Source organism: Temnothorax americanus, unplaced genomic scaffold, assembly GCF_048541705.1.
Source record: "Temnothorax americanus isolate GAGA-0224 unplaced genomic scaffold, ASM4854170v1 Scaffold12, whole genome shotgun sequence".
NCBI lineage: Eukaryota > Metazoa > Arthropoda > Insecta > Hymenoptera > Formicidae > Temnothorax > Temnothorax americanus.
Window position 1 is genome coordinate 4370397 of NW_027509253.1, and position 26770 is coordinate 4397166.

Consider the following 26770-nt stretch of genomic DNA (forward strand, 5'->3'; position numbering starts at 1 on the left):
AGAATGTAAAGAAGCGCGCGACAAAAATTGGAACGAGAGTTCTTAGGTATTGTTCTTGATATTCATATAGAACAAAATGGACAGTCTCATTACAATGGAAATAGATATAAAACAGGCAACGAGAGAAAGCATTGTCTTCCATTTTTCTTTATAAAATATGTAATTTATGGATGTCATTTTAAATTAAACATTCATTTTTTAAGCTTGATGCAGATCGGCCCATAAGAAACGGTCAAAACCATCCAATTTTTCCATTTTTAGCTATCCCGTTTCGTCGAAAGCAATCGAAAGCGAATACGCAATGTCAATATAAAAGTGGCAGGAAACCGAACGCATATATATCATGGATTCGCAATTCAGTACGATTTTACGATGCCACTTGCTTCTCGTCATGGACAACAATTTTCATCGATCGACTTCACAAAAGCGCGTTTATCCTCGGTACAGGGGTGAAACAAAATTTCACCGTATATCGTCTAAAAGCATCGTAATTTTTGCATTGACTATATAGATGAAATATTTTCCGTCGCAGGAAAACGACCGAAACGTTTTACGTGCGATTCGCAATTGGCTTAAAATATTCCGTGTAAACTTATAAAAACGATAAGTTGGCTATATTTTATTGTTTCAACATATTAACAAAAAGTTAAATAAAAAACTTAGATAAATAAAAATTATTATTATATATATAAACAAACAAGATATCTCGCTCGAAATACGGCAACGAACGAATCGACTTATCGGTGTGTTGCCGGACACTTATACGATTAAATTAACTCCGATTGCAGGTACAACGGCACGTAAGTTATATGGTCATTGTGCGTCCATATACGCGGTTCGATCGGCCGTGACACGTTTTCATCGTCGGCGCGGCGCGCGCTCGTGCTCGCGGAAATTGTAGAGCCGCGCGATGCCGATGTCGCGACTGATTGACGGCGAAATTGCAATCGGCTGCCACGGCGGAGCGCAAAGAGCAGGCAAGGCTTCTTTAGCCTTCTTCTAAACTCGAGAAGAAACACGCGCCGTTCATTTTATAGCGCTCCAACTTTCCGCGTACTTTTCTATCCGAACTCCAACTTTGATAGCCGATACTTTCTTAATGAAAGTATTGCCGATATATCGACAGCTTCCGGCGATTGCGAGCGAGAAAAAATGAAAAGATCGTGCGCCATTAAAGAAAAGAGTTGTCTTATAAGAAGATACTGAATGAGCAGATGCGGCAGGTATATATATCGTATATCGCCATGTTTATCGTCGGCATCGCGAATTAGCGCATATAAAGCATCCGTGCGCGAGAGATGCAATTAGCAGATTCGCATCACTGAATTGCAAAGTGCACTACACACGACGAATAGAAGCAGCGAACAGAAGCGCTCTGTTAATCGGACATGCTCTAAGGAATCCGAATGCTCCGAATCGGAAAACAAAGAGTAAACATGCACATTGCTTCCTCATAGTTCCTAAGTGTGCAAGTTTTTATTTTATTCGAGGTATAATTATCGGTATTTATTTGTTTTGGCTTCCTCATAGAGGAAGCTTTGTTAGCAAAGGTTCTGATTTCACACTTAACTCTTTTGGGGACTGCGTAAATAATTATATACATTCACTAAAAAATACTAAAAATACTTGTCCATTTAAAAACTAAAACAATACTTTATCGATAAAAAAAATCAGCCCGATATTATAAATATTTGAGATAGCGATTTATTTTTAATTCTATTATATTTTCCAGTCTTTTCTACCCCTATTTCATATATAATTGGTTAAAATTTGGTTGATCAGATCAAGTTTTATAAAGCTTCTATGTATGTACGAATTCTTCGAAATTTCAAATGTGTGTAATACGAGATCTGATCAATCAAATTTTAATGAATTATATATGAAATAGGGGTAGAAAAAACTGGAAAATATAATAAAATTAAAAATTAATCGCTATCTCAAATATTGAGGGGGAAAAAGGTAAAAGATATATTCTTCGCTTTCAAAGAAAATTCTATAATATATAGGATGTTCTGTTTAAGTGCATGATATCGAAATTCAGGCAAAAGTTGAATGGTTTGGAAAAGAAGCTTAATTTGGAATCATCATCTCTAAATCTCATAGAGCGGTTTCGCCACTAATATATTAGAGAGATTGCGACAGTCAGTCCAAAAGAGAGAGTTGTCACTCTAATTTGAGTAAATGCGAGCGCTCATAAAGCTAAAAGTAAAATTTTCACTCAAATTTTTAGAGCGACTACTCCACCGGAATGATACGATCTCACTCTAAAAACACGATTCACTAAAGATATCGACCGATAAATGACTGTAACAGAGTGAAATTTTCCACTTAAAATTATAGACATATAATTCACTCCGATGAACACTGATCTACTGCACTCGAAAAGAATGCCCTTTCACTCAAGTGGTGTGCGACCTCACTCCAAACTTATAGAACGCAATTTTACTCTTTCTCAGAGTGACAAATCACTCGAAATGTACGGGCTCAGTTTTCACTTTTCGTTACATTTCACTCGTTTTGAATGATCTTTCACTGTTTGGCTTTTAGTGAGTATACTTTTGAATGTGTTTTCAATCAACTTAAATAAAATACTTTGTACACGTCAAAATATGCATTATTGGTACAAATTATACAATACACAGAGAACATTCTCATTAAAATATTTGTTATTTACAACCCTTTCTTCTTTCAATGTACAGAGAAAGAGGAAGAAAGATTTATTACTTATAACTCGAAAATGATCAATATTTTAAACGGAAGAGAAGTATGTGCAACACTTCATATACACATGTTAGGCACATTGGAGTTCAGTAAAGCGAATTAACTGTATCCCACTATCACTCTCCAACAAGTTACGCGACGCTGCACCAATTCACGTGCGACAACGAGTCAAACAATGCGGCACGGCGTTACAATCCCTTTACGCACGTTCGAGCTAATTTGTGATGTAAATAACGACCGCAAATTAACGTTTTCTCTTGTTTTCCATTTCGACAAATAAAAACTGCGATTATGTACTCGTAATTTGCGCGTCAATCAATGATGAGCTTTGCTACTACCGCGAATCCCGCGGGCCGGTGAATAATTGAAAATTAATCGATAATTAACGGCACGGAAGTTTTGTCTTTGCGGTAACCGCAAATCACGGAGAGATAAGAGATCTTCCTATTGAACAAATAACAAACTTGTGTTAATACGAAAGCATTAGGGAGCTGGAAATCGCGCAAACTCGAGCGTAATGTAAGATATCGGCTGGTTACGGTCAACCAAGCTATAGACTTCATTCCCATATTACATATCGAGCACGTCCGCTTACAGGATCGCATCCGATAACGAAAAGCGTGACGCCGGCCGAATTTAAGAACTGCAAAATCGCGTGCGACCGCGCAATGCGATTTGTCAGCCGATAACTCGCGCGTTAAATCGCATTCATTCCGCGAATCGTATTTCGCCATCGCCGTTTTAATTAGCGCGCAAAATGTCCATTAACTGGTCGGTCGGCAACCGTATCGGGTATCGCAGCGAAAGCCGCCCGAGCGATAACGTCGCTGTTCCACGCACGACAAATGTCGCGCGAGATAGCTATAAAAATGCCTCGAAGCATGGTAAAAAAAAAAACGTCTCTTTATTCAATTGATAGTTAGCTCTGGTTTGTGATCTAAATCTCGCGTTAAAATTGCTGATGGATTGTGAGTTCTGTTGTGACTTTGTATTTAATTTCGCCTAAAAACGTATTCGAAGGCACTTATGACCGCGTAAGCGCGCGTTGTCCGTTTTCCATTTTCAAAATCGCTCTCATACAACACCGCTTATCACGATCGATAAGCCAAAATCTTTACCAGCGGCGATTCACAATCACAAATCACAATCACCGAGGCCAGAACGACGCACGACGCACGCTTTCAAAATAATCCACTTGTGCGTACGTTTTATTTTTCGATTTATTTGAATCACGCACCATCGATGAGCAACTACACACGAGACTTTTCCATTAAATAACGCACCCCCGATCGCTGAACATGGGGCCGAACATCGTACACGTTGACACTTACTTAGACACTTACTTAGAAAAATATGTGCGCAATTGTGTCATTTCGCACGGATTAACCCATGTTCGTCCGAATTATTTATCTCCTCTGACGTGTGCGTCGCGACATCGTGTAAAGCGATTATATGCTCCAGGCTAATGTCGAGTAACGGAATATCTTTTGCCCTTTCCGTTTCCAATGTTATGCGCCTTTATCTTGTCTTATCTTTTATTGCGCTCGCTTAAAATCACCGTTGGATGGTGAGCTGAGATTTGGGCATTACGTCAATCGCATTTGAAACTGTTCCAGATGAGATAAATGAGTGAAGTTAGGGAGAAAACGGGTTAATCGCGGAGCGAATATATGAGCCACCCCCTTTCTCGCGGACGCACGACCGATAACTATCAAGTGGCAAGAAGATAACCGACCGGGGCAGCGTGGCTGCCTTAGTTTGCTGAAAGCGCGTGCCACGCTTGTCCTTCTAAAGTCCACCCTGGTGGCTTCCACTACCCGCGCGACACAATCGCGCTCCCTCCCCCCTCCACTAACGATCTCCATCCCCGCATCCCGAACGCCATTTCTAATATACCCTTTGGGGGACGACCCACGGGGCGCCTCTTGCGTCGCTGCTGGCTCGATATTCTTTCCGCACTGCTTGTGCACCAAAGGCAATCAAGTACGTCCACCAGTTTCCCGCCAGTTAAACCAAAGGAAAGGAAAAAGGCAAGAGCAAAAGACGAGATAGCGAGACGTTTCCATCGGCGATCAATCGGCATCGGGACGCGAATCGTGATGGGTAAATCGGCAAGTAGATCGCTCATAAGTCGATTTAGTTTTACATGCTGGCCCCCCAAAATGTAAAACAGACTTTGCACCTAATAACTTTTCTTGGAATTATCGCTTCACAAATGTAAAAATATATTAAATTAGTACGTAAAACTGATTAAACGTTCATCACTATATTTATTATCATTATTAAAAACCACGCGAAAGAAAATTATCGCGATCGTTGCGAGTGGCGACAAAAAAATTAACAGATGCAACTTTTGCGATTAACGCGCGTCCATAAAAAGTCACGGTATCAAATTGCCGCGATTTTCGCGGAGCGGTCTAAGAAGTTACGGGCTTTCGGTGAATGTTATTGATACAAATAAATTTAGTCCCGGCTGTATTTCCATCGTCTATTAATATCGGCCAATATCGATAGTCCGACTATAACTTCGAGGTCTGGTTCTTACAATCTCAATGCGTGCCATGCCTCAAGTCCGATAGGACGGAATTTCAAACGCATTTTTGCTCCGACTGCAATCTAGCGCCTCTCAATTATTTTAAAATATATTTTAACATAAAAATATAAACAAGCGAGAATTATATCGTCACGTGTGATGACATAGCGTCAGAATTTTATGTTGTAAAGATTTTGTAATAAATATTTGCGCAAAGGTCAAAATCGTCTCTCGCAGATCGTAGAAAGTCGACGCGTTTATTATAGATTTTATAATCTCGAAACTCTCGCCGTTCACCCCATTGAACTTACTCTGATAACTAATAATAGTTTAATATATAATCCAAGGGCAAATAAGTACGCCTATACGTGGGCGAACCACGGTCAAAGGTTAGCCTCTACTTCCGAATGACATAGCATATCGTATTATAGCGTATTAAATCGCACGCTTAAGGTAGTCGTCTCGTCAGGGCATGTATTAGATAAAGTTTTCGATTTCGAATTTTATATCAAATTATAATGATCAGCTTTGCAGTCGATTTTTTCTGCGGCTCCTTACCGACTATTTACTCTAGAAAATCGATCTCGAAAATCACAAATTTTGCATTACTTCATACAGACGGCACGAAAAAGAAGGCTCTATCACGGTTTCAATCACATATTTTTGCATTTTTCGATTAGATGAAGTTTTAAAAAACATTGTTTTTGTACATTAGATTTCGAAGAATCCGATGCAACCGTAAAATATATAGTTTACCGCTGCTAATTTTTTAGTTTATTTTAGTGAAAATGCATGGTAATCGAGCAGACATTTTTTGGTCGAGGTGAGGTTGGGAAGACTTGGCAAGGCCGCTGGCTAATCACTGTAGTTGCAGGTTATGGGGCTCGTCTTTCTTAGCCGACGTGGATAGTGATTGACACCCCTTCATGCGTTTTGAAACCCTTTTTCAGCAATTGTCAAAATTCAATCGAAAAGTATTTTTCTCACCTTTCTCGACGACTCGCATGATCAGCTGATCAAAACGGAGTCAAATGAAAAAAATCACGCATAATTTGGAAAAAGTAACATACTTTGTCACGTATAAAATTTTACACCATACGTCATAAAATTATTTTTCCCTTAGCAAAAATTGCCTGAAATATATTTCTGAACGTAAAAACCTACAAACAGTCACATGACTACAATAAGTTAAGTTTAAATTCAAATCATTTTCTTGACCTGATATTATCATAAATATATGTATATCTGATCCAGAGTCTGTATTTCCAATTTTTACAGTACAAACTTAAAAATATTAATCGGAATAAAAATGACAATGCAACAAAGTCTTACGGACCGAAGTATGGCGAATTAAAGACTCGAAAATAAGTGTGGCTAGCTAGTAATAAAAAAAATTTAATATTCTTCTCAAATCTTTTCTGTTCTTGTTCTGTTTTCTCTTTCGACATTTATATAAATTGCTATCACGCGTGCGTGTAGTGCCTTCCCAGACATAACGCATATGTCTAAAAAGACGCCATAAAGATATCTTTAAGATGTCTTTTAAACACGTATGTCTAAAAAATGTCTTAAAGATATATGTCTTCACGACGTCTTTCAAACATGCATGCTGTCTGGGTTTGCTTAAAATATGATCGACGTGCTAACCCGCCGCACCAACCGCCCAACTGATCGTAACCAATTACCTAAGTCACGATAGGTATTACATCGTCTGGCCAAATACGGAATTGGGCCACTGCGAGATGCGACACGCACCGAGAATGGCGTCCTTATTGATCAACAATATAAGCGGTGACGTAAATTCGGCCATGGGGCCGAAACAAAGCTGTCTGTCGCGTGGGTGTGCTTGGTCGCCGTTGACTTTCGGGGAGTAAACGCGGAAATGCGGATGCCAGACGCGCTTGCCAGTTCGCGCCGTAAGATCGTTAGCGGTGAAACATCGGCGTTAATCGCAGACTTCCGGAATAAGTTGATGTCACCTAGACGTCGCTGTCGCCCACTTGCATTCGTCAGATGCGCGAGGTATCTCGCGCTATATATTATACGGATTTCTGAAGGATGTACCAACTATAAAATTAATTGGTGAAGTATATTGTCAACTTGAACTCTCTCTCCTGATTATATAGTACACGTTATATAATAGCGATATTTCCATATCATTTTGTATCGGAAGAAAACATCTCGTGTACCGAGTTATTTTGAATTTTGAATTAAGTTCGTTCCTGAATGAGTGGCGACGTATAGCGGTGCACGCGAACGTAAATTCGATTTCGCGCTTAAATAGTTATATTTATGCACAGCTGGACTGCCCTCGTCTCTCCTTGTATGCTCAAAGAATAAACGAGCAAATCTCAAATGCCAAGACGTGGAATAAATGTGCTCTTAAATTCGCTCTTTCTCACGGCTAGATAAACGCTAACGCTTTCGGGCGGATTATCACGAATCTGCTTGATCATCAGCAAGAGTTGCAAAGTTGTATCCGGAATATCTCTTTCCTTATATATCTTTTCCACCTTTCTATTTTCAAGTCGGATAAGGCTAATTAGCAAACACACACACACACACACACACACACACACACACACACACACACACACACTCTGGGGAAAAGTTTTTATATATAATTATATATAAAATATATATATATATATATATATATATATATATGTTTCCTTCCTCTTGTATAAGCTTTGTTTTATATACAAGAAAAATAATTAAAAGGATAGTTTCCGCATTGTTGATGTTGGTTTTATATACATATATATATATATATATATATATATATATATATATAAAAGTAAAGTTGAGGAACTGAGAAAAAAATACCCATATATAAACATAATAATATATATGCAATATGATTATATATGTATAAGAATATCGTATCTCTAATCACAATTTTACTTTTGGTATAAAAAACAATGCCAAAGTTATTTTTCTAATTACTTTTCAATTAGTCTTCTTTTTATTATTTTTTTATACATATACAAACAGAGATTATACACAAGAGAAAAAATATATATAATATATATCATATATTATATGTGTATAAAAACAATTTTTCCGGGAAATATAGAACCTCAATTGTTAACAACTCCAATACTGAGCGCCCGTTTATGTAAAATAACCGAGAAAGTCGTTTTCCACACGTTCAAAACCTTATGTCCAACAAGTAGCAACATAAATTCGATTTCACGAATGATTACCTCGATGAGTACGTACTACATACAGACACAGATACACCCAGAGTAAATACATTCGTACAGATAACCAATATAGATACCTTTTTACAAGAAGACAAAGTAACTACGTCTGTAGAATGGCGGACAAAGTAAATATGTACACACAGGTAGAGCAAGCTGGATACTTCCGCAGTCTGCACGCGAACGGACAAGTATTAAAAATGGCTTCTATTACATGACAAATCGCTCATTTGATGCAGCAAACACAACTAAAAGAAAAACGAAGTTTTTTCAGAAAGTGAGTTTTAACGTATGAATCGTTAAAATTTTGTAATATTATTCTTAAATTATAATTATGGTGTAATAAATGCGCGAATGTATATTCTTAATTTTTTTATTTATTATGTTCAGTATATTGTGAATTCCGTCTATTCTTTTGCAAACAACTCAAAAATGACATTTTCTTAGTTACATCGTTGTTGCAGCAAATGAGCAAAATGTAGAATTCTATTAACGCATTGTACAGAAATTTGTTGTGTCACTAAAGAAAAAAAATATTCGAGATGGAGTGCACCGCGCTTTTGATATAATTAATTGTTAAGATTTTGTTTATGGAAATTAACGGCAAAATATTGTTCGTATGCTCATACGTGCGTTGTTAGAGCTCCGATATATGCTCGGTGTGTATCTCTTCCGACTAAAATATGTCGCGCCATCCGTCCGGGCGAAGGTCAGGATTTCCTTCGCAGAATTGTCGATAATGCAGTTACCATGCGGCGTGTACGTCGGATCGTCTATCGATTTCGGCACCCAGTGACCTATTTTCCAATCGTGCGCTCGAAGGAACTTTCGTAAGGACACGAATCTAGAGCCGTTTTCGGCGGAGAATGACCGCTGTAAATTCTTTTGAAGAAACTTGGACTCGATGATCGACGTACCCGTTTTTGACGAATCGAAATTAGAGATGAGATCAAGTTCAATGTATACTTGAAAATCCTAGTCAAATCCAATAATCAAGTTCCATTTTCTAGGATTCAAATAAATTCATAAGAAATAATATTTTAGACATTGTGACTTGCGAAGTAATCAATCCCAACTAAATAGTTTATAGTTTCGAATTTTGGAATGAGCATCTGCAGGAATGTACATACCTATATACTTATAAGTAGTTTCTATCGTAAAGTATCAAATTTTACACGTCGTACACGAACTCCAAGAATGAAGTTGTTAGTTATGTAATGCGTATATGTGTAAAGATTTCAAGTATAACTTTGATTCCATATTTTTAATCATATTTTTATTATATATAATTTTAATGATTGATAATAGAGATATAATATTTGTAATTGTCAAAAAGTATAATATATAATTAAAATGATTGCCTAATACACAATCGTTTTAATTCGAAGGAACGTAAAATTTCTAGTAATGCACTCATAAAAGATTCGAATCGACATATATCCACTTGGAAGTAATACTCTTGTTTTTCTGAACCCTTTATGAGATAAAGGGTGTACAAACCCATTTCGTACCAGTCTATCTGGAAGTACTGCTTTTATTTTTTCGAAGTAATCATATAGAGAGTTCGAAACTACAGATTTGAACACTTGTAAGATTGTTAGTCCCATCGCTACTCGACATAAACGACACTCATCTATTATTATTCTCTACAAATTACGTTCTAACCGGGAAAACAAGATGCTACATAAAAACAAAAAAGAGTTTAATCGAACAGAAAACGTTGGAAGATTTGGAGAATTATATATTTTATCCTATTAGTATATTATACTGCTGATAAATTAAAAAGCTGTTAACCGCCCCCTTCCACGCGCACATGCGCGCACATATATTGTGTAAGAAAAATGTAATTGTATTTTTTAAAATCGAGTGGCCCTTAAAATCTCTTTCACATCTCCATACACAACGAAAGTATTGCCACTACGTTACATGTAACTCGAAACCATGAAACCTAATAGAAAAAGCTTCAACTTTTTTCTATTATTCAAAATAGTAAAGATATTTAAAGCACAAATGGACCAAGCTGTATATATACTGACAATGAGTACTCCTAAATAAACATTATGCACACAATAAATATACAATAATAAATATATAACAAATATCTAAGAATGTCAATAATAATCTGAAGAAAAATATCTCACCTTAGCTGCGGTGATATTTTTTGTAATAAATTCTTTACAGGATTACAATAGAATGCTTATCAGCATCATTGTAAAATCGATTATTGATTTAGTTATACATAAAAATACTGTTCCAACGGAACTGTGTTTTAAAACTGACAAATAATCGGCGCACAATTTGCTGAGTGAAAGTATTTATTAATTCACGTATAAAAAATATTATTAAACTACTGAGAACCAGCCCGATCGAAAATAAGGCACTTCTCTATTTACTTATTGTGAAAAGTATCTTCATGGAAAGTCACACAAAAATAAAGAGACCTTATTTAAGTTATATTATGAAAAGTTCTAAAGTATAATATGTGTAGCACTGCGTCAGAGCGAGTGCATCAGAGCGAGTGCTCACTTAATAAATTAGTGTTTTGCCATCTTGGATGTTAATGGTTGATTTTAGAAGTCCTTCGGGTTCTGTCAAGGACCTCAAGGACCGAGAAACCAAGAGTGGTAGGGTACCACGGGAACATCGGATCGATCGTTGCAAACGATCGACCAAACCGTAGTATTAACAAAGGTTGTTGCCCCCATAAGTGCATCGTGAGCACACGTTTTGCGCGTGTCTATGTTTGTTTAGAGAATTGTATTTTACTTTTAATACAGCCTGTTGAAGTTGACTGATATATATCTTGATACCGATACATTTTAACGTTCAACTTGCACGAACATGGCCACTGTACAATCGATTGATTAGAAACGGATAGAGATGATTAATCGAGCGCAATTATCAGCTGAATGGTAAATGAAACATCGAATTTAACTTCGTTAAAAATTCACAAATATCGATTAATTATACAAAATATGTACCGATAAAGATTAATTAACGTAATGCTGCAAAAGTAATATGCGCAGTGCATGGGTCGTTTTGATTAATTGATTTAATGTAAGTTATTACTACAAATTGCATCGAATTATTTCCGACGGAAAAACGAAGTTTCGAGCGAAGAGATGTAATTCAATTTCGAACCGCATTTATTTTAAAAAAAGGTTAATTAACACGATGTGCGCGCGAGCAAAGTTATAATAATCCTTAAAACTTCGGCGGATCCGCCATTACGATAATTAGGATGGCCCACTTCGGAAAACAACAACCCACAACGTGGGTAGTTTGAGCGGACTCTCTCTTTCTCTCGCGATTAACGCATTGCCACGTAAATTAAATTTCATTAACTGTCGCGCCGCAATGACGACCATTTTCCGATACGATAAAAACATCATTTTGATTCTTGCGTCAATTATCTCTCTCGAGCAAGTTTTGAATCACGCATTGACTGTTGACAATCCAGTTACATATCTTTACATTATTCTAACAGATGTTATTATACGATTTCAGATACGCAGTACCTACTTATAGTTAGAAATAAACTTTAAGCTCCTTCTTTAATAATTAAAGGCTTAGCACTGAACAATTTAAAAATTGAGAATAATGAGCAAAAATTGTTACTTTATTATAAAAAAAATGCTGTCAGATTTGGTTTGCGCGCCTAATATTAGCGTTAGGAACTGTTCTCAAATCGTGCAGGTAGTGGTTAACGGCGCATCAAGTGCCTCGTTCGACTCTGCTTTGGCGCACTCGCTAATAGTCAGCCGGTCGACCAAATCATTTTACAGTGCAATTAATGATCTCTATTAGCGAAAAGTTGAGAATTATAAGTTTGTTTAAATTTAATCACCGATCTCTCCATTCCACTTTCTACACCTCGTATAATTCAACAAATGCAAAATTTTCATACAAGAATTCCATGTATTAATACACTTTAGATAATTAAAATGAAAGAAATAATGAAGAATAAATATGATGAGTAGTAAGCTTTCAAGATCCTCATATGATGATTTGTAGTAAATTTTTTGCGACAAGTGAAGTTGTGTTAAAATGAGACAGCCAAAACAAATGCGAAGATTGATGCGCGTACGCACACGTGGTAGACAGCTGGTTGGCAAGCCCAGATAAATATGTCATGTAAACACATATAAGTGAAGGAAAACATATGAAATCCGCATTTGAATGCACCTGACTACCATTATCGTCACAGATATGGTTATAAAACGGCGGAGATAAAATATAGGCGAGTAAACACTGATGATCTTTTTACCTTCGATCCAGAAATATTCAATTTTAATTGGATCAAGAGACAAAAGCAAATTTAGAAATTGTGCCTGTTAAAAGATATTCGAAATTAGTATTATTTCGTTATGCTACAGATTAAAAAAAATTATTTTAAAAGAATAAAAGTATAATCAATCCTTTTTATACTTTTTAATTTTTTAAATTATATATTTTAGTAACATTTATAATGTGTCATAATATAGTTTGGTAATTTTTAGTTTTTTGTTCCATCTCGAATTAACTCGACCCGTAATTATCTCAATCTCGCAACTCAGCATGTCGTAATACCGATCCTTAATTGCGCTCTTGTTTAGAATATACTAGACTTCATACGCATGATAAACGATCTTGTACAATCATAAACAATTTGGCAAGATTAACTCAAGCTGAATTAATCAGAAATGTAATGTTGTGTAAAACAACATACGTAGCGAGATAATAATGATCTAAAATAATAGAATATTTTCAAAAATTAAAAATGTAATAAATACGTTTCAGTTAAAAATACTAGAATATAAATTTAAAAGGTAACTTTATAAAGAAAAAAATTCAAGAATCTGAGAATATCGGAATTCAAGGATTTGAAAATCCAAGAGATTCTGAGAAAAAAGGTCAAGAATATTAAAATATAAGTTTTCATTTAAAAATTGAAAATTCCTCTTTTTGCGTTATATCGTATAACTTTCGCTAAATTATTTAACGATTAATGGTTTGGTCCGCGTTTTTTGCGAAATACAAGGTAAATTATTACAACGGGAAAATTGCGTGACGTCGAATGATAACCGCAAAATTGTTTATTATGTCGACTTTTTATGCCTTGCATCATACACAATGCCGTAGGCAGGGCGGATCCCAGGAGTATTGCCCCACCCGTCGACAGAAACTCTGTTAAAAAACACGTCTCAAACCCGCTTTATCGAAAGCAGGAAGTTGCCAACAACCAATAAAATTATTTAAATAGCAATTGGTTATGGCAACACTGGTCAAGAAGCTTGTAAGTTTCTTGAAGAAGTGGCATACAAAATGAAACTTTTATTATATCCTGAACAAAATTTTTTGGAAGTTTAGACGTTTTTAGTTCAATGACCTATTCCATATGTCTTCTATATATTTTATTTCTTTCTAAGCAGTAAGCACCCTATATGAATCAATTTATAGCAAAATTAAAATTTTCAAAAGTCAAATATAAATTCTTTTTTGGAGTAAAAGAGCCATGTTTAATGTTAAATGCGCGTCGAGAAAGGACCCAAAAAAGAGAATCAATGGGGGCAGGAAAATGAAGACTATAGGAGAAGGTAATAATAGGAAAATCAAGCTATCAATACATATTATCGTTCGTTCATCCGTTCGTCACGTGTGTGTGTGTGTGTGTGTGTGTGTGTGTGTATTTTGTAGCTGTGTGCGTGTGTAACTCTGTCCGGATTCTATGATGGACTCACCCGCCAGCAACCAGGATCATCTGCATGTTGCATGGAGGCGGCCTCTTTGTTGCTTTTTCGCAGAGGGGGCAATCCGGAGCAGTGAGTCCTCTAGTTTGGCATGCGGTGACAGAATAGAGCTATAGAGTAGGTAACTAGAGAGATAACAGGAGGAAGAGAAGGTCTCACCGCCTTGTTCGAAGTCCGAACCATAGATTCGACACACAAGTCTTACTTTTCCTATGTTTACCCCAAAGTATTTTCACTTTGATATAGTACTATTGTTATGTCTACCAACTAAACTCACACATATATTATCCGCAAATTTTCTTTTTAATTTAAATATATTTTCAACATTTTTTTCCCAATAATTGCATAAAATAATTCAAGTAAAAAAAATTGCCAATTTTATTTCATTACTAACGAATATTAATTCATAACTACTTCGAACAAGGTCGAAAGAAAAAAGAAAGATGACAGATGTAGTAATGAGAAGAAGATTCAAAAGTACTCTCTAAAACGAAGCGTATTAAAAAACGAAGAGAAAGAATACAGATCAGATAAGAAAGTCGAGTAGTGTAAGAAAAGTAATAAGAGGTATCGAGAGAGATAGCGAGAATAAGAATACATATGTATAAACAGAATAATTCGGAATTATACCATCTAAAGTTTCGGTGACGTGTTAATCTAATTGAAGGAAAAATGAGCTGATGGAAAGAAATTAATTTGAATCTTGTTTTATTTAAATAATAAAGTTTTAAACTTCTATAAAAAATCCTCCATTAGATATTTTTAATAAATATTTCTTATATACAGAATATTTCAAGGAGAGAAAGATTAGAGCAAGATGATATTCAAAATTAAAAAGTTTCGACAAAGTTTTAACAGCGTAAATAAGTAGAAGTTTCTTTCGTAATTAATTTACAATAGATTTTTGCTTTGCTACATTGATTTTGCCTTAACTCGAAATTTAATTAGAATACTTAAGAGATAAATATTTAAAAAACACTTAATTTAATTAATGTAATTATATATCTAAAATAAAACAGTTTAAATATATATTCCTCTGAACAAGTTTTTAATAAACAAAGATTTATTCTATAGTTTTTATAATTCTCATTAATATTCCAAACATTCTGACGCATTACAAAATTTCCGTTCTAACGCGCTACCAAAATTTTCGCTGGTATTACCAAATTTTCCTGTCTATCGAATGGCCCATAACAGGATTTCAACGTTATACGTTTCTTAAATATATTTCGATTTATATTTTATAGAAAGATGCCTTATGTATATAGAAAAATTACATAAAAAATTATTGCCTTAAATTATCGCATGATTAATCGTGGATAATTATGTTTTTCACTGTGCAATTACAAAAAAAATATAATGTAAATTTTATAAGAATTGTAAAATTAGGTATTTTACTTATATAACTAATGCGATTTATAACTAATAAAAAATGTTGTAATTATACTAAAAAGCATTAAAAAAGAGAGAAGGGAAAAGGAAAGAGGAGGAGAGAAAAGAAGGAAGAAAGTAATTGAAGGAGGGGGGAAGGAAGAGACAGGCTTTTAGTATTGCATAATCTAATAACAATAAACACTTCGCAAAGAACTAAGAAATTACTTAATTATTTTGAAAACAATTTACTTTAAAACATACGTTCACGAAGGCTCCTCGGACTAAAATTGCTTCTAGAATATCATTATCTTATATACTTCCTGTTACAGGACATCCTCTATATACAGTATGTTCCAGAGCTATCGCATTTCCTTTAAACCCCAGATTTCTACGATTATCTCAAATTTGACTTTTTCTTAGCGAGAGAACTTGGAAGTAGATGACATCCTAAGAAGTGCCAATATATAAAGCAACAGTTAGACTTTGCCGCGTCTAACAGATCGAGTAAGCCGAATTTAACACGCCGAAAAAGAATTTTAATAAAAATTTAGCAAACACAATTGTACGGAAAAATCCCAGAAGAAATCTCAACTAGGAATAAGTCATTTTGGCATCGAGGAATTCTCGTTTAATGGAAAGTGCAACGGTCTTGGGATATTCTGCATATACATAGAACTATAGATGTAGATAGAGAAAGAGAGAAAAGTACAGTGGCTAACTGGCGATGGCCCATCAGCAGATCGCCGTGACGGCTTGCGTTATTGTACCTTCCCGCATGTTGCGTCTAACCACCACCGAGGTCCATGTGCCCACCCACGCACACCCGGGTCGCAGGACCTTTAACGGTATTCCACTTAACTTCAGTATCGTTCACTGTCACGACGCACTATCACACATTTGTCAATGACGGCGACCGGGCTGGCGACGACGCTACCGAGGTATTCCATTGAGTCACCACCGGGAGAACCGTTGCGAGAAGAGAGGTGCAAATACGTTCCAAAATACGCCCCGACAGCGGAGTAATCGACAGCGCGGGACGAAAGCACAGATCGCCCACCGTTGCTCCGAGAGTGATTATTCGTAACGATCGGTCGAGGATAACTTTGTTGCGATCGTTATTCATCAAACAATTTAATTTAATGAAACAATCTTCGCGTTTATTCTCGCGGTATTTCGGGGATGGAGAATCTGGGGCAGAGAGAATGGATCAGACGGAGGGAAGAGAGATAAAACGCTCGTCTACGATTATATCGCACGCAACCGTCGCTTAATGTCGTGAAAAATCCTTCCCGGGACACATTCAGACGAGTCCACCGCGAAATGCAAATCTGCCGTGATCCCGTTTGATCCCATCTGAATCTCATTTGGATTTCTTTAAGTGTATTTTAAGCTTTACGAATCGAAATAATCTTTTGAATTTTTCGTACGATTGGAAAAAAAAGTAATTGCTCCTAACTGTTGATTCGTATAATTCTTCGTCTGTCATAAAGAGGTTCTTTATGAAAATAAAGAGAAATTTCGTACACATTATTTATTCAACAATCTTGCAAAATGTGTGATCTCGTCAGACGGATCCATTTTTTATCGTGCCTCTCCGTTATTCTCATTAAATATATTGTGTGAATTCTGTCGGCACGTCGCAACGAACTTTAAGGAAAATGAGCAAGAAAGAAGAGGAAACATTAAATGGGAATACTAGGAGATCAAGCGAACAAAAACACAAGTTACTTCATAATTTTTCAGGTTTATAATGTCCCATTAATTTCCGCTCCAAACATGGAAAAGATCTTTCAGCCGATGACTGAAAATGGAATACTTCAAAATGCAAAAGGAGTAAAATAGCAGTCTTTTTTGCCGCCGTCAAACAACTCATCATATTTGTTTTATATATCGCCAGTTTATATTATTATTATATATATATATATATATATATATATATATATATATATAATTTTATATAAAAGCGATATATATCTTTGAATGCAAAATTAACAAATGTTCGCGAAACGTGAGCATTAAATTATTTAATGTCGAATGCATATTTAATTGCAAATATAAAAGATAAAATAAAGTAAGCACTAAAAATATTTCGAAGATTCCATCAATTTCAAGAAATCTTGGAGATATCGGGAATTAATTACCTACGATCCAATTATTTTCAATGCGCCGCCGTTTCGTATAGGACCTGACGTCGTTGTACGTTATCGTATTTGGAAAACGAACAACAAAAACGTGCTTATCGTGCCCGCCAAAGCAGGCGGGTCCATCAGTCCATTCGCATTATGTGCATGAGTCCCGTCTAGATCACGTTTATCATTTTGTCAACGGTTTCATGGATCCCCGGCTCGCGTAAGCCGAGATCTTAAAATAAAACGTGGAAACTGACGGTGAGAGAAGGGCCGGAAATAAAATTGAATCACAAGATTGAAACACCAATAACGGCGCACGGTATATTATTCTCAGTTAACGGCCGGGTCCACCTCGGCAACCACGTTGCTACGACTGCCTTGCGTAATCTTGTCGATCACCAGCAAGAGCGGAGAGTGCGTGCCGCCTAAAGGGGCATCGGGGGGCGGGGGGAGGGCGAAGGGCGGAGAGAGGAGGAATCCGATGCGGTGAAAAGAGAGCGGGCGAGTGTGAGCAATCACTGTCACCGATCACACTGTCAAAGTTCTCGCGGAGTAGACTGGTCCGCGAAGGGAGCACGTTTCGAGCCGTGTCGAGCCCGGTGGGTTTCTGAATCGCCGAGTGGTGCGTGTCAGGACGCCAGCGGTAGCGGGCCGGGTAAATGGTGGCGGGAGGAACGGGAAAAACCGAGAGGGAGAGAGAGAAAGAGAAAGAGAGAAACCAAGAGTGGGTGGGAAAGAGAGAGAGAGAAAGAGAGAGAGAGAGAGAGAGAGAGAGAGAGAGAGAGACGCAGCGACACGCGTTTAGGCGGCAACTTTGAGAGCTTCGACGTAACACTCCCGTCTCGAACGGCACGGTCAGACCGTGCGTGGTGCCCACGAATGGTCCACGCAGGGTGAGAGATCGGGTGCGACCCCCGGTGGGACGTCGGGGCGGCAAAGGTACAGTGAAAGGCGCCGGTCGAGGAACGCCGCCAGGAACCGCCGCGGCATTCTGCGGAGGCGCCACCGTGACTGCGAAAGCTCCTACCCCCTTCGCGCTTCTACCCTCTCAGGAGTTGGAGTTGGTTGCGCGATGCAACCCTATGTATGCACGCGCGCGCGTGCATGGTGTGTGTGTGTGTGTGTGTGTGTGTGTGTGTGTGTGTGCGTGTAATATATGTGTGTGTGGGGTGTGTGCGTGTTACACGAGCCCGAATGTGATCGAAATATGCTTGTCTGTATGTGTGTGTGGATGGATATGTATTTGTACGGAAGAGAGAAGTAGGTGAAATCCACCTTCCCTACCCACCCCATACCCCACCCCCATCCGGCCCGTTCGTGCTGCTGCTCGTGCGTGGGCTTTCGCGGCCATCGAAGTCGATATCCACCCCCGCCCCGACCAGCGGCTCGCGTATTATCCTCAAACTGTTTCTCGGACAGTCATTTTGAGGATTCTCGGGGGTTTCCCAATCCCCCTCCCCCCCTTTCCTAACGCAATTCTCTCATAGTAGCAATTGTCGTTATTCTTGTATAATCTGCCTTGTCTATCGTTTCCTGTTCTACCGCAAAGATATTTGTTCTCTTACTTTCAGAAACTCTTATGGTTTCGAGTAGAAATGGAAAGCGGGGAGAGAAATCTCGATATTCTCGATATGGAATAAATCCAAAAACTTTCTTCCGCAGCGGTATTAAAGATAACACGGATTACACGGATTGATATATTCATACTATCATCGGAAGTGCCAAGAAATTTGGCAATGCCGACTTCATATTTTAAACAGAACGAAAAACAAATCCCCCTTAAAATCGAGTATTGTTCCAAAAATTTCGACTATTTTATTTTTCGCGCATTAAATCATAAATATATTTTACATCGTCAATGTGTAACAATAATACGTAATTTGATAATACGTAATTTGGATGAGAACTAATTCGATGAAACTGGAACTCATTGTATATAAATAAAATAAATTTGAACTTGTTGAATTGCGAAAGCTTTCAGAGTCCATTTTGATTTATTGTTCGCAACGTCAAAAATTTTCTCAAGTTTTCACTGATCGTAATTGAATTAATCAAACGAGAAAATGCTGTTGCAGTTTCATCAACGGTATATAATTCAACAATCAAGATGAGCTTATATTAAATAAATTGTAAATTGCAGGAACGGAATAGAAGCTTTGGCGACGCTCCTATATGTAGACTTTAAGTATAGACGTGATTTTCAATCAAACCTCCACAACCCCAAGCAAAAGATCCTCCAAAAAGAGCTTTCGACCCCCGAAGCTCAGAGTAAAAGTAAACATGAGCGTGAAAGTGAAAAAGTGTTTGACTATTGATCTCTCTGCTTGCTAAATGTAGAATTTCGATATTTTCGATTATCTTTAATTTATGAAAATCTTTAATTTATGAAAAATGTGCAAAATTGTCCGAAGAGTACTTAATTAAGAAACAAATTTTATCGACAGATTATTTTAAACGGCAAATTATTACGAGCGGTGTTTAATAGCTATCTAGGCTTCCCTAATTTTAAGCACCAACGCCTCGCCGCAGGGATATATCCCAACTCGACCTCGAATAACGCGAAGCAATTCCCAACTTAGGGAATACCGTGCGATCGAGCCCGATCAAGTGATGTAGATGCGCAGGGTGACGATATTTCATTGCCAGGTACATTTCACATCTGATCATTATCCTCGATATTGGTGTCTCGCTTCTAATATTTTTCACATTAATAGCACAACTGTAATATATAATCGATATAATTAAGTATAATATAATTTCATGCGCATTTCAATTAGGAAGTCAAAAATTTTAATATAAATTGTACAAGGGAGAACAAAAGTTTTTAATTACTTTTATGAAGATGAAAGCTTACGATCCTTAACATATATACATATAGGGTGGTAAAGGTCAAACAGAAATGTTATGTATACACGCCATCCTGCGGACAACCTCTGAAGCTGAATAATCACGTCGCAAGCTGTGTGCAAGCACGAGAGCTTGCAACGAGCTTTCATATCGTCGGAGTTGAAAACTACGTTACCAACTCGACGCAAAAAAAGTAAAAGAGATCTGAATAATCTCTATCTAACAGAATACAAATCGTTATATTATTTAAATACTTCATTTATTATTAAATTCTGTTTGTAACTTATAAATGCAAAAATGCATTTTATTAAATAATTTTCAATGCGAGACTTTTGCTTTATTTATAATATAGAACATAACAAATCATAATAAAAATAATAAGGATAGTTAGCTTCGATAAAAAAAACTCGAGAAAACTGCTACTACTAAAAATTTATATTAATTTATTGTCGCTATCACCAACCTCTGGTTGAATTCGGTGCGCGGATCTACGCGTATTTGCAGCATATGTAACGTATGATGGTACACCATGATAAAGATCATAAATAATATTATCACTAAATCACATTTGTTGCCATTGTTTTATCTATATAAAATTTAATTATTTCATAAGTTAAGCAATTAATTTGACGACAGGTATTTTTTAGGTACACGCGTGAGATTATACACACGTTGCTACAATACATTTTAATTATTTTACAAAAAAAAAGTCTTATATATACTATTTGAATAGACTTTTCTTTTTTTGTGTTTTCTAGAATTAATATTTAATGTAAGATTTTCATTTAAACATTAAATGATTAATTTCACATAAAATCAATCAAATTTTGTATAGATTTAAAAATGTCAAAAATAAATATAAAAATATTAAATAATGAAAATTATTAGTTTATGCTTATGTAACAGCACGTTCCGTGTTTCAACCGTTTCACTGATCCGCGAAGTGCCTGACAATGATTCCCGACATGTCAAGAACAACTGATTGATTGTGACACGAGGCGAGGTGCCAATCACTCTAGATAACCCAGAGAAGACCGTCGTGGTTACATCGATTACATCAGTAGTGTACCAATAAATCAAAATAGCGAATAAAAATAAAAAAACAATTTTCACAAAATCAGATTCTATCCATAGCTTTCAATAATAAGAAATATTTGGCTAAAAACAAACACGCCCAATCCAAAAAAATCTCACAAAGAATCTTAGCAATGTAAAGGAACACGTGGCATATAAATTAAATCCTACTAAATCTTTTAATCATTGACGAATTATACTTGATTGTCGGAAAGTTAATCGTAGTCTTAATCCATTATTTCTAATGACAGATATAACAATCAATAATTCAAAGCCTCTTGTAGATGTATCATCGAGTACGATCAATTCGTACCACCAATAGTTCAATGGACATAAATAGTAAGCTACATTTATACTCTCCGTAAGCATTAACAAGTAAATTTTTTCCTTCGTACTTTACAAGAAATAGACGACAAAGAAGAAATCGCAAATGATCACTCCAGACGCTTCCCAAGATAGACGAGAATATTGAATGATCAGACGGATTTCTATATTCATGCCATCCATAAATAGAAACAAATAACAATATAATTTCGCTCGACTAAGCAACAGCTAAGTAATACAAAACGGCCAATTTTCGAGCATAAATAGAAAATTGATTTTGTAAACTTTGTCTACATCGTCCAGCACAAATTTACATATTTCTCTAAATCCAAACAAAAATTTTCGAATCATCATTAAATTACTTTAAGCAAAATTCCAATTATTTATTTTGAATAAAGTAATGCAAAGTTATCTCAGGATTTGTTACATTTTGTATTATTATTTAGATTGTTGTTAAGTATAATAATATTAAGCAAATTTTTATATCCATTTCTTCTAATCTTTTTTACGCAAAAAGAAAAGAATTTTACTGCCGCAACAAAACTATAGCATGCTATTGCATATATTAAGCCATAGTGGTGTAAGTCAAATTTTTTAAAATATTGACTTGTGTGCATAGATGCAATCTATACAATATATAAATTGCATCTATGCACACATAGTCAATATTTAAAAAAATTTGACACACCAATATGACTTTTTTACCCCTCCATATGTAAAAGCAATTAACCTCCGCTGATCACAGCTAATTATATTTGATGATACAGCAAAATCTGTTTTTCGTTGAAAGAACATCGTTTATAGAAATACAAGTTTATTGCTAAAACAAAATAGTCTACCTCTAATAGGTACATTTTTATTACTACAACAAAAGAATGTATTATTGTAACGATAATGCAGCAAAATCTGTTTTGCGTTGAAAGATCCTCGTTTACAGAAATACAAATTTGTTGCTAAAGCAAAATAGTCTATACCTCTAATAGAGGTCCATTTTTGTTACTACAACAAAATAACGTATTATTACAGCGAAATAATTTGCAGTTCCAGCAGAATTCTTTTGAGCAAATAAAATTAGCATTGTGTTAACAAATCTTTTTACTCTCCGTATAATAACAATTAACAGTACTACGTGCTACGACAGCATAAAATATACTGCAATGCCAGCAAACCTTTCTTCTCTATGTACATTTTATGTACACACGTGTTTCACGAGCAGCTTTTTGATAAAGAGCTATTTGAAAGTTCCAAGACAGAAAGCCATCGCTGTCGGTCCTGCATACCTTTCATCAATACAGTTTATGAGGCAAAGGCTTTTAAAAGGCTTCCAATTCAGGGACGCAAAGAAATGTAAGTTATATGACGTATAGAACACATGCTTATATAAATGGCCTCAGAGACGTTCATATTTAGGTGAACTTCGCATAAATGTCGCGGTTTGACATTATGGAATATTCATATAATGACGGGCAATAAGCTTTGATTTTCGTTGTTAAACAACTTTAGAATTTATTTCTCACTAGCATTGTTCCAACAAAGGAATCGATTCCGTATTCGTCGAAGAAATATACACCAGTACTGGCGCCTAACTTATATAATCGTATAACTGTTGGAAACTTCTACACAAATAATTTTTTATATTTAATAATATTTGTCACAATATATATAACTATTTTTACTAAAATTTAAGGGATTTCTTTAAAATAAGTACCATTTGATTTTAATGACTCACTAGAAATAAGTTTATTTTAACACGCCGGGATATATATGTTCTGCTAGACGTAAAATAATTAATATCACATGATATTTTTTATATTATCGCATTCTACTAAATAAAAAATTGATACAAAGAAAAATCTATTAGAAACAATAACCTTAACAATAAACTTAATGGTAAATCCAAAAATAATAATAATAAATCCAAAAACAAAGAAATAACGCCAACAGCGAGAATCGTGAAATAAATGACCGTATTTCTTTCGCTCCATGCAGATTTCGAGTCGAAGCTCGCGCGCAAGATTTAATTTACGTCCCGACGTCACAAGCAAAGCGAGAATCACCACGAAAAAAACAGGGCGACGTAAAAAAGAGAGAGAGAAAAGCGGAACGAAATCAATCGCGAGACGCAATTAAGAAGGACGAGAAATGAAGTTTGTCCGACAGAGTAATCGTGGTGCGATGCGACAGACGAAATGTGATGAAAAGGAACTTAAAGAACGATAGTTGGATGTAGTCGGATGAGAGAAAAGTAATGTTTAAAGAACGATACTTAGAATGGATAGATGAAACAAATATCTACAGAAAAGAAACCTTCAACACTATTTCAGTGTTAGTCTAATTTAAACGTTTAGAGTTTAGATAGCTGCACATATAAATAAGCAAGATATAAATATGCTTAAATATTTTGGCATAACGTTAAATTGAAGCATGAAGCAGACGAGTGTTAGATCAGACTTATCTCGTTGGTCTCTCGCTTCTTTCATGTAAACCTCAATAATTTATGAACTTTAACAATCTTGAACAGATCAACATTGGAAAAACACGCGGCTTCGAAATAACACGATCTGACGCATATGTACGTATATGTATATATATTGGCAAACTTGTTTGCTCCTCTGTTACAATTTCCTTGAAATTACAAAGTGTAAATTGCACAGATCTTGCCTTCTAATGTAATAGCCTGTTTTCATGTCAACTCCTTACAAATGCAATTATAAAACGAAAAAGAGTACGTGACTCTTCTTGCCGCTGTCATGAAAAAAACACGTAATGTTTCTCTCATGTTAAGATATTCTCTTATATTTAAGAGAATAAGAAATGTATTCGATAATTTTCCGAGAATCTGGAATTTTCTGGCAAAGTAGCGTAAATAAAACTCTATAAAAATGCTATGTAAAATAATATACATATATAATCCCCCATTTATATTTATCGACCAAAATCGATCGTGAACTCTAATCATTCAAGTCTAGTCGGTTTGATCGAGCTTACAATCAATTAGCGGCATTAGCGCTTCTCTTTTCATTAGAATAATCTTTATTATTTAATAAAAATGTACAAATAAATCATATACGCAACTTGTCCTTTGGTCTATATATACAAAGATTGCGATATATTTATACATAAACCAATATTCATTAAACAATAAAATTTCTTAACCCTTTATGTTCTCGATTATATTGACTCATATTCAAAAGTTACTTATAATGTTATGTGATTTATTTTCTTAGATAAATAATAAAAGTAGTTATCAGAATGTCCCTGTCTTTTATCACTTCCAAAATTCATGAAGAGAACCGTCTTCGTCAATTAAAAACAATTTTAAAAATTAATCATATGTCACACAGAAGCTTAAAATTACAAAAAAAAACAAGCCCAAGATCTTCACTCGGCATGTTCTCGCCAAGTAATTTTGGATCCAATCATCAAAAATCAATGATTATAATTTGATATTTCAGTGTAGTAAGAATCGCGTAAATGAACGGTCTCGCTTCGCGTATATTTGGCGCAAGACACTGCCGTGTCTCTTGATCCCGTATATTAAAAATATTATGCTGATTTTTTAAATTTTAATATTATTTCTAATATTATTTTTCAAAATTGGTAAAATCATAAATCTCAATAGAAACCAGTTTATCGAATGTTTCAAAGAATTTTTACTAAGCTATAAATCCGTTTTTCTGAAATTTCAAATTCTGATGTTATATTCAACAAAATCTAATTTTAAAATCCTTCAATTTATATCAGTTGTATTGTAATTGTAATCTAATTTTTATATATAGAGTCATACAATATTAGAAATAGTTTTTGATAATTATCTCTCATAATTAAGGGTATTATTTATAACTGTTGGTTAATACTTTGTGATTAATATAATAAAAAAAACTTAATATTAGTACAAAAAAAATTTCCCCAAAAATTTTTAGCGCATATACTCTCTTTTCTTCTTCTTTTGCATTTATAAGATTTTTAACGATATATCCAGGATTAGTTTTCAAAAAAAATAGATTAATTTTTTCTTATAGCTTGAATCTTGATCTTCAAAATAAAATAAACATCTTTAATACGTTGTTCTTAAACAAAATTATATACATTTTTAAAATACATGTATGTATCGCGAGAACATAAGGGGTTAAGTCGATATTCAAGGTAGAGTTAGTAATACGTTTTCTTGTGTACCTTCGTCTCACATTCTTACCGTATATAGTATCCATAATATTGCATTAACTTTGTGATTTTGCAAAGCACACTCGCGCAAATAATTACTCACACCAACATCATCTTTTCATATCTCACGTGCAAACTTTATTCGATGGGACCATGCATGCACGTTCTCGCAGTGTAAAGGTATTGCTCGGGACGAATAACGCATCACTGATGCCTTCAAATTGATAAAACCAAAATAATTGAAGAAGCAATTGTCCAAAGAAAGTACTTTTGTAACATGGCTCGAATCCCAAATGGCCAAAGGCATGAAAGATATTTTACAAATACGGTATATTTATTGCATCTTTATATACTTGATTCTTCAATTAAATTAACGAATCATCGGTGTTTCGAACACGCTGGCAAACTATAGCTGAAACATAAAATTTACTAAGGGGTGGCAAGATATTTTCGTAGCACGAGCAATAAACAAAGGGGTGGCAGGTGGTTGGCAAGAGCGCTCATTTTATTTTTCCTCGTGTTTTTCCCTCGTATATCCTCCAAGCAGAAGCCAATCTCTTTCGGAGTTAATACACCGAGCAAAACATTCCACGACGGTCGTCCGCTGCGAAACGCAGCATTCGCACCAAGACATTGATAACCTGGCAGTGCGTGAAAGCTCTTTCACTCAAG

At 35.6% G+C, this 26770-nt stretch overlaps 1 protein-coding gene and 1 long non-coding RNA gene across 18 annotated transcripts in view; one reads left to right on the forward strand and one right to left on the reverse strand.

Moving 5' to 3' along the window:
- Positions 1–26770, reverse strand: part of Shaker (potassium voltage-gated channel protein Shaker) — a 120238-nt gene that overhangs the window by 52459 nt on the left and 41009 nt on the right. The window contains exons 1-3 of one of the 14 annotated variants that reach the window (XM_077398451.1): positions 17702–18603; positions 16270–16661; positions 14178–14267 (exon numbers count right to left, since the gene is read on the reverse strand). The exons of 10 other annotated variants lie outside the window; for them this stretch is intronic. In XM_077398451.1, coding sequence (XP_077254577.1) covers positions 14178–14203 — 26 coding nt within the window. In that variant the 5' untranslated portion in view covers positions 14204–14267; positions 16270–16661; positions 17702–18603. Of the gene's footprint in view, positions 1–3839; positions 4400–14177; positions 14268–16269; positions 17426–17701; positions 18604–20999; positions 21089–26770 lie in introns of those variants that run through there. 3 more of the 14 variants (XM_077398452.1, XM_077398449.1, XM_077398448.1) reach the window with 3 other exon arrangements.
- The window catches only part of LOC143893262 (uncharacterized), a 66697-nt gene continuing 44479 nt past the window's right edge, over positions 4553–26770 (forward strand). For all 4 annotated transcript variants that reach the window (XR_013255754.1, XR_013255757.1, XR_013255755.1 and 1 more), the window contains exon 1: positions 4553–4832. This is a non-coding gene — a long non-coding RNA (uncharacterized LOC143893262). The remainder of the gene's footprint in view (positions 4833–26770) is intronic.